The 18,625-nt window shown below is 37.5% G+C and overlaps 1 protein-coding gene across 3 annotated transcripts in view; it reads right to left on the reverse strand.

Annotated features, from left to right (window-relative positions):
- Positions 1 to 429: 429 nt before the first annotated feature.
- Positions 430 to 18,625, reverse strand: part of MAP3K2 (mitogen-activated protein kinase kinase kinase 2) — a 49,593-nt gene continuing 31,397 nt past the window's right edge. For 2 of the 3 annotated variants that reach the window (XM_065070664.1, XM_065070665.1), the window contains exons 9-17: positions 16,627 to 16,706; positions 14,875 to 14,942; positions 11,968 to 12,063; positions 8,991 to 9,197; positions 8,105 to 8,253; positions 6,541 to 6,672; positions 5,255 to 5,384; positions 4,010 to 4,187; positions 430 to 2,254 (exon numbers count right to left, since the gene is read on the reverse strand). In XM_065070664.1, the coding sequence (XP_064926736.1) occupies positions 2,029 to 2,254; positions 4,010 to 4,187; positions 5,255 to 5,384; positions 6,541 to 6,672; positions 8,105 to 8,253; positions 8,991 to 9,197; positions 11,968 to 12,063; positions 14,875 to 14,942; positions 16,627 to 16,706 (1,266 nt within the window). In that variant the 3' untranslated portion in view covers positions 430 to 2,028. The remainder of the gene's footprint in view (positions 2,255 to 4,009; positions 4,188 to 5,254; positions 5,385 to 6,540; positions 6,673 to 8,104; positions 8,254 to 8,990; positions 9,198 to 11,967; positions 12,064 to 14,874; positions 14,943 to 16,626; positions 16,707 to 18,625) is intronic. The other variant, XM_065070666.1, reaches the window with a different exon arrangement.

Below are 18,625 nucleotides of genomic sequence, written 5' to 3' on the forward strand. Positions count from 1 at the left end.
TTCCCATGCCCAGGAAACGCTGCACAGTTGCTACCCTGACAGAAAAGTATAGGCTGGGTGAAATACTCACATAAATCAAAAAAGCCATCACTCTCAGTCTTAAGGAGAGATGCACCTCCCCGCGCCCCCCAAAAAGTCATTCTGACTCCACTACAGGTAAAGTGATTAGGACAGATCCATACTCCTGCTTATGCTCTGGTACAAAATTTGCGAGTTAGCAGCACAAATTCAGAAATCTCATGAGTGAACTACCATGGGAATGGGTAAGCTTACTGTTCTATCTCCATGCACTTCATGACTCTGATAGTCCTCTAAAGATGCAAAAGAGGCAGAGCCCTGTCAGAGCGGACACGGCTCACAGTACCAGCCCGCTCTGCCTTCACAAAACAACAAAGCAAGCAATGAATCATCCAAAACAATATACGTTACTTCAGTTCTGTAGTCCAATAGTTTATTTCCAAATGCCCTTTTAAATTATTTATGTCGTGTTCTTCTACAAAAATATGATAGTTTGACTTTTCTGTTGTGAAAAGTCAGTTTATTCACTACACCTGATCAGTACCTGGGCTTCTCGACTGAGAAGCACTATTTCAGAGTTTTACCTTTGTTCTTTTATTATACCCTTTAAGAAATGGAAAAAGTGATTAACACACTTTTTATGACAGTTGGAAATCTGACAAACACCAGTCATCAGGATTATCAGTCTGGAGTAATCACACTCATGTTATTTATTTGTTGGGTCTCTTTGCGCTTTTTGCCCATTATTCATACAATCTTTTGTGCTGTGCCTCCTTGTTCCTGTGGATTCATCATCGCTGCTTTATTAAAAATATAACTGGAGTCTTATCTTTCTCAGTGACTTATTCCTGGTGTTAAAAGATGTTTAACTGTACTTCAGGAATTTTCAACACATCCTAGATGACTGAATTGCGTTACTAAAACAATATTTTCAGTGCATAATAGGAAGAGTTTATATTATTCAGGCACTTGATGTTGACATACATTCCATCCCAGCGCCTCTCGACAGCTTTGAAAACATTATTTCTTACAGCTCATTCTGAATCAAGTAACTCATATACTGCACAAGGATTAGTCACTCCTCTTCCCTCCCCAGCCATTCGTGGGATCGTGGAGGAGAACTGACTCCCAATGTCACTATTTTTACTTATCTAAGATAACCGTCTCCCTCCGAGCTTATGCAACAGAGGTTCTCTTTGGCAGATACAGCAGGAGGCTTTCTCCTCACTATTTACATCCCACAGCTGACCCTTGTCTATTATGGAAGTTTTTCCCTTGCAGTATAGTACTTTCTAGGAGTCTGGGTCCGTAATCTGCTTACCTGTAACTGTTTTCTTATTAAGATAACGTGACAGATCTACACCAAAACCTCTAACAAGTACGTCAGTGTTGAGTTCTTTTTTCTGTTATTTCTTTTGGTCACGTAGAAGTACCGGTTAGACACGCTGCTGTACAAAGAGTTCCAAGTTCTTCCAGCTCTATCATTAACTCTCAGACCCACGTGTTCCAGATTAAACTGTAAAATCCAGAAACCAATTAAAACGTTAAAATATAATAAGAACTTAGAACTCTCTGCCGCAAGTACCTACAATGTAAAGAACAATCACAGAGAAGTAACCTTCTTGTCCTTTAGCTGCATGTCTATTTTTCCCTGCACCCTGAGTCAGTCAGCGGTGTCAGAAAAAGTCACACAGTTCCTGACTGTCCAAGCATTTGTCTTTTTTTTTTTCCCCTTTAAATAAGGAACAAATATGTACTAAAGTGCTTTATCTACATGAACCACATCAGTACATTATAGAAACAAAAAGTTCTAGTCCTGGTGGGAGTGGGGGAGAGAAGATTCTCATTTTAGATACAAAATTTTAGACTGTTTACAATCTAAGTGAAACAAAGATTCAAGAGAATATTCTCTCTTGTCTTTTTTCTCCTTTTTTCATAAAAAATAAAAAATAAAAGTGCAGTCAAATAGAAAATAAATGCAGTAGATGCAAGCTGAGTTGAGGCAGGCTGTCAGTGATAGTGTGCAAACGTGTGTCTTAGCAGTTCATCTGCAAATGGTCGCAGCTTGGCCTCGATAAAAATCCGTTTCAAGAAATCCCGAGCATGGTCGGAGACGTGAGGTGGCAGCTGGGGGTTGGTTGGCTGAGTGGCAATTTTAAAGATGGCAGCCATTGCTTCGAACTCTGCCCACGGGGGCTTCTCTGTGAGCATTTCTACCACTGTACAACCTACGCTCCTGAAACAGAGGCAGAAGTGAAACAGCAGGTTACAACAGAGTCGTGCCCTTCTAGGAATACAAGAAACAGCAAAGAGCTACTAAAACACCACAAATACGTACCAATCCGCTTAACTCTACAGAGCGACTTCAGTGGAAAACAGGTGTTTAAAAAAACTGCACGTATAGCTATACACTTTAACTCAAAGTTACACGCACCCTGCCTACACCTTCACCTTACTGCAACACCGGGGTGTTTATCTGGGCGGTACCAGCTGTGCTGTGTCCCTGCCCTGTGCAGCACCCAGTGGGTTGACACAGGGACCGTGCTGCATGACCCTTGTCCCTGGCTCTTGGGAGACCTGCAGGATTTGAATGCAACTGAAAACCTTCTTGCTCATGAAGGCCAAACAGAAATGCAAAGCAACAGGAATGCTTTGGAGTAAGAGTATACCAAGTATTCTGCTAGCTCATTAGAAACGCACAAGTTATCACCGATTAATAATGTGCAAACATGGAAGTTGATCAGTTTAAAACCACGCTTCAGTGGTATTTTTAGTGTTCTTAACTAAAAGAGGAAAATAGACTTAGATTGCCAAACAAAATTTTACGATCCTAAACAATCTTTGAATACAAAGCCTATGTTTAAAGAATTTGGAAGGCTAAAGGCCACACATATGGCTAGAAAAACTTAATTCCATGAGTCCTGTGAGATCAGCCTCTTCCAGTAACAAGAAAATGATACTGCAAAATGGATAGGCTGGAATAATTTCACAATTTTCAGGAAGTTTTACAGTTTCTCGAGATGCTTGAAAGAAGTTTTATGGTTAGATAGAGGTATGTTTCTTTATGCAATAAGGATTTACTGAATGACAGTCCAACTTCAGTATTTTTTCTTAGTTTTAACCAGTTTTCTCCATCAAAAACACGTATTGACCTCAATACATATCCTTCAAAGTTGAACAAGTCAACTACCTGAAATCTATAAGGCTGTTCTGTTATTCAAGTATAGCAGAAAAATTACTAAGTAATCTAAAACAGGCTAAATTAATTTCCCTGACATTAAAAAATATTGCCATTGTTTGGCTATAATGTGGTTCCTTTTTAAACACATGAAGCGTTTCTGCTCCTGCATATCCACTGCTGCTAACCCACGATTCTGTGTGTTCACAGATCACCTGCAGTGCAAGGAGTCTAATCGCTAAAGTCATCTGTCCTTTGAGCTGGAGCTATGTCACATTACACACTGGATCACATTCCTTTTTGAAATTTACTTTTCCCTCTTAATTTTAAAATATTTAGTAACAACTTAAAATCACTTTTGATACCTCCCATTTTAATCTGGCTAATTCATTCTCGTGTGCTCACTTTTTCAAGGACTACCATTTCATTTTCTGCCTTCCATCAAAGGTATTGTAGTGCTGAAGTTTCATTACAGGACAGTGACGTAACTGATGCTTCAAAGTTTGACATGTTGCTTTCACCCAGTACCTCTCCATGATTTACAAATGGTCTGGTAATCCTGACTTCATGCAAGGCTGGTTCAAAGGATTCTCTTATGATGCCCAAATCAATGGGCTGAGGAGCTGTCAAATGAAACGCTCCCATATTGCAGTTTTTAACTTTCCAAATATGACTGTCAGTGCTCACAGCCACCACCTTCTTTGGCTTAAACCCCAATATGAAACACTCCAACTTCACATAATGAACACCTACACTCCGAAAACCAGCCCATTCTGAAATGACACCTTTCAGTAGAGTTCTTTTTTAACATACCAGATATCTGCTTTTCTGCCATACCCCTCTCCACTAATAACTTCTGGACTCATCCAGTATGGGGTTCCTGTGACAGATTTCATTCCGGTACCAGAGAGACAGATCGTCTGCAGTCGTTTGCTGGCACCAAAGTCACCAAGCTTCACGTTGCCTGCTGAGTCTCGCAGAATGTTTGCTCCTGGAAGGAAAGAAACACAGCGTTACATTCGTGAAAGGCCCATTAACATTTTGGTGTGGAAAGTGGTAAGAAAAGTGTGGATTGATTCATACAATGCAAGATCAGCCTAGGATTTCAAGCCAGAGGATTTACTTTCTCTGCTCATTCCTATGACCCTATTCCAGGGTTCAGAAAATAATGAATTGTACACATTGGTTTGCATGCTCAGCCTTTTCCAGGTAGTGCCAGTCACTTTGTAAAGCCTTCCTGACAAAATAAGGGATGTACTGTACATGGGAAGTAAAAATACATGGGAGAGAAGTTTCCCCACAACTATATTAAAGCACAATCTCAAACTGTGTTACAGATTTGTTTAAAAAACTGATCTGCACAAGCATGTGCAAATTGACTCTGACATCTCAACATTTTTTGCAAGAAAATCCTACTGATACAAAGCAAAAGGAAAATTGTAAAAGTTTTCAGAAATACCACAGCATTGTGTTCAACACATCTACTTTGCTCATCACCAGCTTCCCACATATTTGTAACTAACTTACACAGCACTTGCAAGTCACCTATATCTATCTGCAAAACATAAACAGGGCTGTTTCCTCAGTTTCCTGGCAGTAAAATGAAGAAAACTGAGTCATTTGGTCACCTCTGCCAGTCATTCCTTGTATCAGTGAAGTGCTGGGCAATTATATAACTGATGAAACAAAACTCCATAAAACCAAACTTCAGAGTAATGATGCTTTCCTCAGCATAATGTATTTATTTGTAATGACATCATCCTTCGATATATTCAAAATTATTAATACTAAAATTAAATCAGAAATAAATGTATCATGATTGTTTTGCAGACAGAGACTATGGAAACATTTTCAGAAGTCTGCTAGAACATCAAAAAGATGCTTCTTTTTTCTACCTCAGGTTACAACAGTGACAAGAATCAATTATGGAAAGCAATCTCACTGATTTTAAGCCAGTATTTCGGCATTTCAAACTTAATTACATTTCAGCATTTCACACAAGACTAGATAATAATCTGTAGTTAAGAGCACTGAACAGTGCACGGAACTTATAATTACCCTTAATGTCTCGATGGACAATCATATTACTGTGCAAATAGTGAACTCCTTCCAAAATCTGCCGTGTGTATTTACGAGTCACATTCTCTGTGAGCGCTCCATACGATTTCAGTTGGTCTTTGATGGAACCCTATGGAAAACAAGGAGTATAAAACACTGTAACATTTCTATAATCACAAGTTGAACTTCAATGAAATTTATGCCTGAAATGTAGACATTTGAAGTTGCAATACTTCTGTAGATCAACATAAAAGCACAGGTGTAGTTTTACCTCCACTGAGAAAAATAGGAACTTTGTCAAAAAAAAAAGAGGCTTCAGAGAGAAGTCATGTACTGAAATGTTAAGCTATTAACTTTAAAACTGTCAAGCAGCTGAATAGTTCCAGTGTGACGTACAGGAAAAGAACAGCAGTATTTTTACTCAAACACCACTCTCAACTCTTTTGATGGTTAAATGGTGATACTTAAGTTGGACAAAACACATGCCATTTATCCTGGTTAGTTTCTACTCTGGAAAAAATAAAGGTTGTCAAGAAAAAAAAACACCACATGTGGGAGGATGGTGCTTTATGTAAAAATTAATAGGTAAGTCTTGGCTTAAAATTACATTAAATCAAAAATTCATGGTTTTCTAACTATTTCTGTATAAGCTGACTCTGTCACAGTTACAAACTGCTAAGATGACTTCTGTGACACTGTCCTCCAAATCTCACAAAAATTCCAGCAGCACTCCCTGCAGCCACCCCACTTGTAAGAAAATTAAAATCTACAGTTTTCTGACCTTATAATATTTCTTATCAAAACAGCAGAAAGACAGTTCAGCATGTACCTAAATGCCACACAGAAATCCAAGCACTACGATTATTTTCTGTGTGCACTTATTCCCACGCCCATCTTAGCTACTTTTTGTTTTTCCAAAATAATTTAGCACTTGAGATGGTGATTACACAACAGCACAAGCTGGGCCACAGAAAAACAAAACTAAACCAGGGAGATTCAAGAGTTTACTAATGGTAATACTGTCTTTTCAAAGGCACTGCCAAGCACTTCTTATGCCAACATGAAACACAAAGAACTTTTGTACAAACTACTGTGATTTTGAAAACCTAAACAAATAATGGAGGAGACGGGCTACTGTAAGCACTTGCCAGCAGCCATCTTTGGCTACTGCTTTCAACCTGGACAAGCCATTACTATCTGAGTGCACTTCTGCAAACGCTGCCTACTCAGGTGCTCATCACATTGCGTAGAAACAATGCTTGAAGTGGACCGGCTCTCTTGCTTACCCCAGGCATGTATTCCATGAATATAGAAAGTGTTCTTTCTGGTGAGTCTCTCAAGAAGCCATAATACTGAACAATTCTTTCATGCAGCAGATTTTTCAGCAACTGAATCTCACATTCAAGTGCATTTACTTCCTACAAGGCAAAAAAACAGACACCATGTAGTAGCGTGCTTGATGCAGTAACAATAAAGTTTTGGATTTGGATTTTTTTTTTTAAGCAGGACAGTATGCACACACTAAAGGGACATGTAAACTGGGTAACAAAATACTATTGAAGCTTATGTAAAGCTCACTTTTTATAACAGGAAAATATCACCATGGCTTTTCTAAAAAATTGATTTTGCGATGAGTTTGCTGTTATTTCATTGTTTCTCTGGATTCCAAATTTCACCAAGAAGTCTTTTGCCAAAACTTACATTTTATCCATCACAATCTATTACTGATGCCCTTATACTCCTGAGGTTAGAGGGAAAACAGGTTTTTTTGATGCTGAGAGGCACACATTTGCAAGCGAGGTCACAAGGCTGTTGCTACAGGAGACATTACAGTATTTTAAATTTAACATTTTCAAAGCATATTCAGTTGTTTTGTTACATTTTCAAGAAGCAGCAACAACAACTACACTAGAATTCTACAGCACAAATGACTCTTGGCTTTTTCCTTGACCTTACATCACTAGTAGCAGCAGCTGTAACTGGCAGCCACTCAATTCGCAATCACAATTACACCCTTGGTCTCCCCGGCTTTGCTCCCCACAGTGCAGAACACAGTCCTAATGCAGGAAAAATGATTCTTTTTCCACCCTGTAAAAAGCGGCAAGTATAGTTTGGGGAAAAAATAAATGGAAGATCAGTATAGTTTGGGAAAAAAATAAATGGAAGATCAGTGCTACTCTTCAATAGTTTCTCTCCTCAAGCGTCCAGTATATACAGAAGGGTGAGTTCAACTTTGGAGAGAGAATAAACTGACAATGAAACACTTGCTCTTCAGAGAGAAACAAAGTGAGTAATAGTAGCTAGCCCTGATGTTCAAAACGTTGCCGGTTTGTTTGTTTGGTGTTTTTGTTTGGTTTGGTTTGCTGGTTCCTTGGTTGTATCTTTTTGTTATGTTTTTTAAAAAAAGGTAAAAAAAAAAAAAAAAAAAGACAAGAATCTCAAACTGTCTTCATACCCAAACAAAATATCATCAAGAATTTATTTCCAGGAACACTTAAATTATTAATAGTATAGATTTTTCTGTTTATAAATGGAACTTGTTCTAATTCCTATACTAGTTTAAATGTAAACAATTATCCATTTCAGAGCACACTTCATAATGGATCATTTAATTTTAGAGGCTGAGACTGTGCCAAATTAAGTCTGAAAATTAAAAAATGGGATATAACACTAAAGTCGGGTAACCAAGCTAATTCTCCGAGGTATTAACAAAACAAGAATCCTAACAAGGACATGAAGCCACAATATCTTTTACAACATCATCCTGTTCAAGGAAGGGAACCCCAGTCTAGCCTGGAACACAGCACTTCAGCAGGGGCCTTTACGAGCTCTCTCTTTGGCATCGCTTACCTTGCTGGTTTCTGGACTATCAGGATCAAACTGAACTTGTTTAACAGCCAGTTCTCTTCCGGTATCAGCATCATAACACAGATACACTCTGCCAAATGCACCTTGACCCAGCAGTTTACCAAGTCTCCAGTTGGTTGGAGCTCGTGGTGCTGAAAATATAAGTATGTTTTGGTTTTCAAATGAGCTTGTTATTCAGCTGATCGAGAAAAACTGGAATACACAGAAAATAATTTTTTAAAAGACTACGTTTTTCAACAACAGAGACTGTGTCCTAAACCTCCCCATATAAGTTACAATGATCAATAAAACTTCTTGTAAGATGGAAAACATGAGCTACTTATATTTATTGACAAAATAATTTCTGGTAGACACACACATACTTAAAGCAACTAGTAATAGCTAACCTGAAAAACAGACAACGCAGGTTAAGCAAACTTAGTATTATTTTTTTTAAATAATCAAGGCATGATTAAAATGTACCAAAGTCAATCAAAAGTATATTTGCTCCTGAAATGGCACAACAGATATAAAACAGTACCACTTAAGGCCTACAATTTATCGCAAAACTTGACCAACATCTGCAAAAATAAATAGTAACTGCAACCCAACCTACATAACCCTTCTCAGGTCCTTGAGAGTCTAACAAATCATCAAAATATTTTACATTGTTTTGTTATCACAGATGTAAATTCCATGTGAAAATCTACATCAACGTAGGCACAGCAAGCAATGAGAAAACTGCTGAGCATACAGCCTTGATGTTTTCCTACCAGAGAGATAAAAACATATTATTCAATTGCATGTACTTTGATGATGCTTAGTTTTGACATGATGTGTTTGACAGGTAAGAGTTTTACTATGGAGTTCACAAAGTGGCTTCACTTACAGCGACTGGGTGGGCTGATGTCCATGACTGACAAGGTAGGATTGTCGATGTCACTTCCCCTCCTCCTCATTCGGTTTTCTTCGTATTCCGGCGTGAAGACGCTGCTTCCACTACTGGTGCTCAGTGAGTGATCGGTGGGACTGAAACTAACTGGTGATCGGAAACTGTTCCCCTGAGTCCTTCTGGCTCTTGGAAAAGTTTTACGACCTTCAGTGATGCACAAACAACACTAACGTTACATTAAGAAATAGTAGTGCTATGCAATGTGTGCATGCCAATTACTTTATGAACTTCACGTAATTTAGTTTAAATCTTCCACAGCATGGAAGATGAAACTCACTGGCTGAACTTTCCAACAAGAAGAAAATATTCATCACAGATGTATGTAAGAATTAGACCAAATCTAAAACTGGTTTACATTTAAGTGACCAAAATTGGGACCGAATTCTGGAACTGTTCGGAAATGTAACCAACATACCTCAAAAACCTGGAGGGCTGTGAGATAAGGAAGGAAAATACCCTGCCTCTACTTTTATTGCTCTACTAATGTGCAAATAACAAATTTCTCATAAATAGGATGAGAGAGATGTTTACCAGCCTGGGCACCACTGGAATGTATCTTCTTCCTATAAACTAACAATATTTGAATGCAAAGAAAGACCTACATATGGAATCAACAGAAGACCACAAAAAGTGTTAAAAATAAAAAAATAATCACAAATAATGCATAATTCAGAGATAGCTACAACATTAGAATAAAAATGGCATTGATCTTCAAAAAGTTTAATTACAACCAGCTGATTAACACAATTCATGTTGATATATTCAGATAACATGAACATTTAAGTCAGCATAGCTTGATGAAGTTTCATCCTAGAGAACTCGTAAAAACAGCTGAAGGAGTCTAATTCATTAGGTATTACACTGCAGAACAAGTTCCCAGGGGACTTAAGAAGGCAGCTGAAATGTTTTTGTAAAAGTACATGCAGATTTATATACTAGTCTGGCCACTTTCAATTCCAAGAAAGATATGCAAACAAATTATTAACCAGTTTTATAAACCACTGAGAAGATAACAAGGTGATAAACCAGCCATAAATAGTTTGTCACATGTAGCTAATGCAATTTCCCCATTTCATTGGGACATTCTCATAAGGTAACTAGTCAAGTGTTGCATGGACCAACTTAATATGCAGAGTATGGCCAAGAAAGATTCAGAGCAGTTATCAGTGATTTCTCAAAGAGGAGGATAATTTGAGCGGACATCAACAGTAGTTTACCTTCAGTTCACTTCCATACACTATTTTAAGTGACAACGTATATAGGATATACAATGTATATACACTGAAATATCGCAGATGATGTTAGGTAAAGTATGGCTTAAAGTCCATTTAAGGATAAAAAAAAATTCACAATATTAGTAAGTTGGAGAGGATTCAGAAATCAACAAGATTAAATTCAGTAAGGAAGTGCAATATCCACATTTAAAGAGAAATCAGATGCAGAAACTACAACATGTCAAGTAATTGGTTGGCTAACAGTCACGTGGAAAAGGATACAGGAACAGTAGGAGACCACAGACTGAACAGCAGTCAGTATGGTGACTGTGAAAAAAATGAAGTGTCCTTCTGGAACATATTAACATGACTATTACATATCAAGTCATGGTTATTTCCTATGTTAAACAAAAAATGGATATGAGAAAAGCCTCAGCTAGAACGCTCTATCGAGTTTTGGCCACTACAAGAATAGAGAAGAGACCGGGGAAAAAACGAGGCTTGCAAAAGTGTCTGACATTAAGACTTAAGGCTTGAAAGAAGAAAAATAAGGAGAGAACAGATGTGTGTGTGATGTAGAGTCATATATGGGCAGTGACCCCTTTTACGCTGTGTCAAAATGGAGTAAATAGTTACTAGTTTCATTTGCAGGAAAAGTGATTTAGAAGACAGAGAAAGGTAAGTGGTAAGATACGTTATCTTTGAAGTTAGCCACCTGAAGAAAATTAGTATCTCTTCTGTTAAAGTCAATTTATAGTTTACTTAAAAGTCAGTGTGACAAATCTTTGCCTCTTCCATCTTGCCTTGGAGCGAGGGACTGGACTGAAGCTGCTGTGCAGTCCTTGAATTTGGTATTTCTGTGATTTCTGTAACAGAATTCTGTTTATTGCTGTGCTGATTCCATACTGCAAAGGAAACTATCTGGCCTTTGGAGAAGTTTCTTCTTAGCACTTCTCAACTAGTGCTTGACACAAGTCAGACAACCCTTCAGCTGCTCCTCTTTCCTTCCTTTGGAAATTTAACATTAGTTGAATTTACATTAATGTTATTACTGTCCAAATCAGTTTTGTGACTACATCAGCACGCACTGTCTTGCATTCCAACAATTGATTCCACCAGCTAATTGTTAACTCTCAGTTTAAACTACTGCTCTTCAATTTTATTTACTCTTTTAATTTCTGGAACTGTTAATAGGAACACCACTGTCTTTGTTTTTTGGGTTTGTTTGTTTATTTTTGTTTGTTTTTGTTTGTTTGTTTTGTTTGTGGGTCTTTTATGTGTGTGGGTTTTGTTTGATAGGTTTTGGTTGGTTTTTGTTTTGTTTATGGGTTTGGTTTTGTTTTTTTCTTAAGTAAAACAAGAAACGACAAAGTCACTGACATACTCACACTGGACAGAAAAGGGTCAAAAAGGTCAAAAGCTTACGCTGGATGACTCGTGCATGGCTAAAGATAGAGAACATTTTTAGAGCTGTGCATGAGTCACGTACTCTGTAATCCATAACTTTACCAGAGGCAAGACTATTCTGCAGTGCTTTCAATCATCAGAAGTTTAGAAAGTGAGTTTGGGGAAAGAAGTTGAGCTTTCAGTTTCTTCAATATTTTCCATCATTAAGATTTTACAATCTAAATTTTCTTCTTCACTTCTAAGAAGAGAAAACCAGATTACTAAAGTAGCACTCTTGCAGTATTCACACTTACCGTCATTGTACTCTTGTTGATGATAGGAAATATGGTATCTTCGGGGATAGGTACCCCCCTTTCCAAATTTCTCAAATATTGGGATATCATACTCTACTATAAAATAAAGAGATACATTTAAAAATTTAAAATGTGGCAAAACCAGTTTGGTATTACAAATTTAAACATGTGGTAACATATCAGAGGATATGCTTCCAGTTGAAGCATCAGAGCATAAAAGATTATAGAACTAAAGCTGCACATCCAACGAATCACACAATTTAAAGGACATTCAGCCAAAAGTTCCAAAGGATCAAGCATTCAATAGCTCAAGGGTTTGTAACCTCTTGTTTAAAAGAATGTCAGAGGACTGCAGCATGTCCACCTACTCCAGTTTTAAAAATAGTTTATAGAGCAATTCTAGGAAATTAGATTTCACCAGGAAAATTGGCAGAAACTATTACAAAGGATAAAATTGGTGAATATGAAAAATCAGCAAATGAGTTGACACAGCTTGAATTACTCAAACACATTCAATAGGGCCTTTTAAAAAACTGTTAAAGGAGAAAAGTATCCACAAGATAAAGGGAAGAGCCCTTCATGCATCAATAAGTGGTTAGATGGTAAATACAAGAGATGGGAGTAAATGGCCAACAGTTCCACAGGAACCTGGGCTAGAACTCATGCAGTTTAATTCTGCATGAATTCTATGGACAGAATGACGACTAGTGAGGTGACAAAATGCATCTGGAGAAAGGAAGCCAACCGATGAATTACAGAAAGCCCTTAAGAGTCTAAGTGATGGGACGTTAATATGGCAGATGAAATTCAGTGTAGGCCAGCGCGAAGGATTGTGATAGAATTCCAATAAAGCAGCAGCTTAACTCTACGTATTGGCTAAAAAGCAAATTAAATGCTCTAAGTCATTAAGATATACTGAAAAAAGGTTTGGTCCACTCCATTTCAAAGGATTTAGTAAAACTGAAAAAGATTTTGAAGCACAGAGATGAGCCAAGATACAAAATTGCTTCTCCATAAAGAATGTAGGCCTCTAGACTAGAAAAGCAATAGCTGAAAGGGAGACAAACAAGTCTATTAAAATCACAAAGGTCATACTTTGTCATAAAACACAGTAAGTTCCAGAACTTCTCATCATGACATGCATCTTGCATTTGCAAGTCATACATGAGTAGGAATATATTCTGAAGAAGGAATATTATACATTCCTCTAGAGAAGCCTGCTACTGGTTGTGGCAGGAGAAATATTAGGCTATATGGACATTTTTTCTGACTCTATATACTATTCTGTTTTTGTTACACCTTAAATATGAGAATAAATATTGAATATCCCATTGTTAAAATACCACAGCATCCCACAGAGAGAAAGAAATATTGCAAGATCATCTTGGAAAAGTAACCATAATAAACAAACACAAGTAAACTAGATTAAGATTACTAAAGGTAAACTGATTTCTGACATTTCCAACATTTTTTGTATTTATTTCTGGCACTTAAATGCTTCTTATACACAGCTTGAGTTGTATTTTCATTTAAAAATTTTGCAATCTGTTAAGCACTCTAGAATGCTTAAAAGAAAAAACTACCATCACACAGTTATCTGGTTAAAGCTTCATAAACAAAATAGAAAGAAGCTTTAAAGTATGTAACAGACCAAAAAACATAAAACATCCCAAATTTACTGGAAGCTAATTAGTGTTCAACTGCAAAATCCTGTAGCAAGGCACATCCACGAAAGACACTTCAAAGTACTTTCAAGGTTGCCCACTGTACTTTGTATCCTGAACCACACACAACAGCTTGGCTTCAAGCCAGAGTATCATATGAAAACAACATCAGTGGTGATGATTAATTTATAGGCACAGCACACGGTTCCTCATCCGTCTGCTTTGCAGAGCTTTCAATTACAGAAGTCATGAGCACTTCAAAGTGATCCTCATTTCACATAGGAGAAAACAAAGGCTCCATGTACTGGTTTTGGCTGGGACAGAGTTAATTTTCTTCATAGTAACTCCTATGGTGCTAATGTTTTGGATTTGTGACCACAGTGTTGAAAAACGCAGGGATGATTTAGTTATTGCTGAACAGCGTCTATACAGCATCAAGGTTTTTTTTACTTCTCACGCTGCCCCAGCAGCAAGTGGACTGGGGGTGCACAAGAAGCTGGGAAGGGACACGGCCAGCACAGCTGACCCCAGCTGACCAACGGGATGTTCCACACAGTATGAGGTTGTGCTCAGCAACAAACCCTGGGAGAAAGGAGGAGGAAGGGAGGACGCGTTTGGAGTTAGTGTTTGTCCTCTCAGGTAACCATTAGGTGTGATGGAGCGCTGCTTTCCTGGAAATGGCTAAACATCTGCCCGCTGATAGGAAGCTGTGCATGAATTCCTTATTTTGCTTTGCTTGCATGCACAGCTTTTGCTTTACCTATCAAACTGTCTTTATGTCAGCTCAAGAGTTTTCTCACTTTCACCCTTCCAATTCTCTCCCCCATCCCATGTGAGCAGGTAGCTGCACGATGCTATGGAGGTTAAACCACAACACTCCAAAATTAAACAAATTAATCAAGGTTATGGACCAACTTAGAGACGGATATTGCAATCCAGTTCAATAAACTGTTGCATGCCCCTGTCCACTGCATCATTTGCTCTTTTCAGAGAAGCAGATAAGTTATACTATGGACACTAACAATGGTGTTACACACAATAACCCAGAAGAAAATATTTGGAAGATCTTATACTTCACTGTGTCTTTAACTGTGTGCATTTGGATTAGATTTTGTTACTTTTTTTCTTCTACTATATTGTTTGTGTAATAGAACACCTCTCAATATGAAATTCCCTTCTAAGCCTTATTATTTGCAACAGAACAAGTTTTAGAAAGCTAGTATGTCCAGCGATTTTTGCATACCTGAGAACTCCTGATGATTATCTGGATAGCTCTGTGCTCTTGGCATCCGAGACTTGGGATAGTTGTCTCTGGAAGTGTAAAAACATACAGAATCTAAAAACTGCTGTTAATCTAGCCCTTAAACACTTAATCTTACTGTCTCACCATTCTTTATGACTGATGAGAAGTTCTTGCTGTACAAGTTGCAGCTTACAAATGTGGAACCCAATTTTGGAAATCAAGTCTAATAGGCACCAGTAACAAGATCAGTAACAACGAAAAGCTTGCTTACTGAGCTTAACATGGTGAGAAAGCAACAGACTGTTAATGAGCAATGACATCAGTAAAAACATGAATTATCACAAGTACAGCCACAAAGGAACACTATTATGTTCAACACCTTTATGGCTAAACACACTGGCAAAATCTCTTATCTTATACAACCTACAAAAACTCTTGAGGAAATTTAACCAAAGAAATGCAGAACCTTTTAACATCTCAAAGTATTTCCTCTTCTCTCCATTAAAGTCATAGGATTAAGAGAGTAATTTTTTTTAAGTTATAGAATGATGAAGAATTTTTTGGTTCTTATGATCACATTGTTTCTTACCTACAGTTGGTATGTAACTCCCAGCCACCAAAAGGAATGAATGGGATCGCCAGTCAGAGCAACCGATTACAGTATATTGCCACAAACATACCAAAAACATACCAAAACAATGTCCTCCTTTTTCTGGTAAGAATGTTTCTAATGGGTAACAGAAGCTAAATGGAGACACAAAACCTACATCTTTGTAGGAAATACGTGAATGGGTTTAAAAAAAAGGGAAAACAAACTAAGTAGATGTGACAAATGAAATAAATAAAAACAATAACCAAAAGTTTTGAAGAAGAAACATGAGTCAAATTAAGATCACTTTGTTTCCCCTTCTTCCACTCATACCTACACCAGAAAAAACTAAAAATTTGGTGGGATTTCTATCCTCTGTAGCTATATTAAACACTGTGTGTATAATCTCTCACACTCCAAACAGAAAATGTTTTTCATGTCTATTGTTTATTTGCTTGTGAAATGGAGATTTATTACTTAACTCAAAAAATTATTTGTCGGACTTCGTGTCCTCCAATCACATATTTTTCAAATGAAATGGTACTATGGAATACTGATTAACCACCGCAGGAAATGATTTCAACTTTTTCCTTTCTACCAATTAAATACTTAATTAGCAGTATTATTTGTAGAGCAGTTCCAAAGAAATGAGCAGCCAATCTGAGCAATGTAAGACCCCAGGTTATTTGCCTGAGGGGAGAGGGATGGACAGTAATTGCAGAGAAAAGGAAGGGACTATCTGTTCAAGTTTTTACATGATTCCACCCTCTTTCTTGAATTGGGTGCCCTCAGCCTTGGAAAGGGGAAGCTTACTCATACAGTAGTACCTAAGAAATGTAAATTTGGTGGGGCTGCTCACTGCCAGGGAATATATGTCACATATATGTAAGACTGGCAAAATTTTGTAAAAATCTTCAGTACATTTTTGTAGGATCTGAAATCTAAATAGTTGTGTTTCAAATGCTAATTGTAAAGAAAAAAGCTACTTCTATTTTCTGTGCATTAGTAAGGAATTCAGTTTCAAGAAGCTTTTATAAATGTTCCATAACTTACAGAGGAATTTCTGGAAGAAGTTCAGTAATAGATGTTGCAGGAGAGATATGTTACAACTGATACATTATGCAATCTAATAAAGATAAATAACGAATGCAAATAATTCTTACCCATCTAAAGGGCTGTCAAGTGAGGGACAGCTTCCTGAGCCAGAGTTTTCAGGACTGCTCAAAGACAATGGATCCAGCATCTAATACATAACGAGCAGATAAAGACCAACAAGTTCAGTTTTTGTTTTTAAAATGCTTGAAGGCTTCCTTTGAAGGAAACACCTGACAAAATCCAAAACCAAACCAGAAATATTACTTACTAGAAAAAAAGTTAGCTGCCATAGTTGAACCTGTATTACGTTCTTTTTCCTGAAATGATTCTGTCATTTTTCTCACATCTAACTAGAATGTAGTTAAGGTATTTAATCTTGCATCATGCTGTGTACCTAACAAGTTGTACTGCTACGGTCTTCTTCCACTGTCTCTTAATATTGTATATCAGTAGCTTAACAGCTTAATACCAAAAATAAGGCAACTAAAGGATAAAAAGCTGAGACAGTTTAAAAAATGTGGGGTTTGTTGTCAAATAAAAAAAAATCTCAAACATGACAGAGATTGTGATGAATGCAATTTACATAATCTCTGTAATGGTTTAAATGTGACCAACTGGAAGTTACAGAAAACAGCTAAAATGAAATACTGTAAAGAGCTTTTAAACATTTATCTCTAGTCAGGGCTCCAACCAAGTTACACAGAATTTTAAATAAAACTATTAATAGAATAATTTGAGTAGAAGAGAAAATGGAAGGAGAAAAAAGGGAAAATGCAGAAAATTTATAAGCACTCTCCATCCAACCCAAAATTCTATTTCAAATAAAATAAACTTTCATCTGACACTGAAGTTTACACAAACACCGAAGACATATTTTTTTTTCCCTAAAACACTCCTGACAACCTAGTAATCAATGCTCATGAGTCTGAAGAAGTCAAAACTACCTCAGCCACACCTATTACATAAAGAAAACAACAAACAACACTTCCTCTGTTGCTTGAATTCTAATTCAGAGAAAAAGACATGGATTGATAGTAAAGAGCATCCTCCTGACTACCATCTCTTTCTGTTGGCTGACATTAATTTCATTTATCTTGCACTAGCACCCTCAAAGTCCTAAGTTTAATGACATGCAAACATGATTCCTCTCTCTTTTGCAGTGAAGCAATCTGAAATCTTTTGCAGATTTATTTTTCAAAATAAGTGGAAACTTAATTTAAATTCTGAATTACTGAATGTGGGAATTTTACCAGTCTACCTCTCAAAAACAGAGTGGAAAGCTCATCTGTTGTCTTAAAATGAGCTCCTACCCAAGATAAAGTTCTGTGAATTGGATGCCAGTCTTTCGCTGTAAATTAAGCAGCTGCTCTTCCAATTTTTACAGTCTGTGCTGCATCTTAAAGGTCCTGAGCACACACTTTGCCGAACACCAGTCAAGGACTTATCACAGAAATAGTGTCCAGAAGGTGAATTCACACTCTGCAAACTCAGACACTTAGGTTAACTCTGTATCAGGGAGGACAACATTTACCACAGGTTCAGCAATTATCCTCCTCTTTTCTTACATTGAGTCCTGAAAGCAAAGCCCTCCACTTCCAAATTCCCTTCTTGTCTTTGTGGGGCAGGCTGTGACAGACACAGGCAGGATGGCCAACGCTTGCCAAAGTGATGCAGGAACTCAAGGAAGGGAGTGAGAGGTGGTGAGTTCTCAATGCTACAATTTAGCCCTCGAGGCTGCTTAGATTGAACTAACCTGGCTTCCTATGGAAGTAAAATTCCTGTGTTTAAACCCTGCTGACAGCTTACGCAGCAATGACAGGTTACATGTTTCTTGAATACTCTGGAGTGAAAAGACACCCTGGGCCTCAGAAACCACCTGTCTGTTTGACCAGACTGTGACCAAAAATGCCTTTACCCAGGTCAAAAGTAACCATTGCACTGAATGAATCCAGGCCTGGGCTGGATCTGACCACATGGCTATGATAATGAATAGCACCCTGGGCTGGAAATTAGGAGATTCAGTCTCTATTCCCAGCTCAGTCACTAAAATTGTGCAACAAATTGCAC

Source organism: Columba livia, chromosome 7, assembly GCF_036013475.1.
Source record: "Columba livia isolate bColLiv1 breed racing homer chromosome 7, bColLiv1.pat.W.v2, whole genome shotgun sequence".
NCBI classification, from domain to species: Eukaryota; Metazoa; Chordata; class Aves; order Columbiformes; family Columbidae; genus Columba; species Columba livia.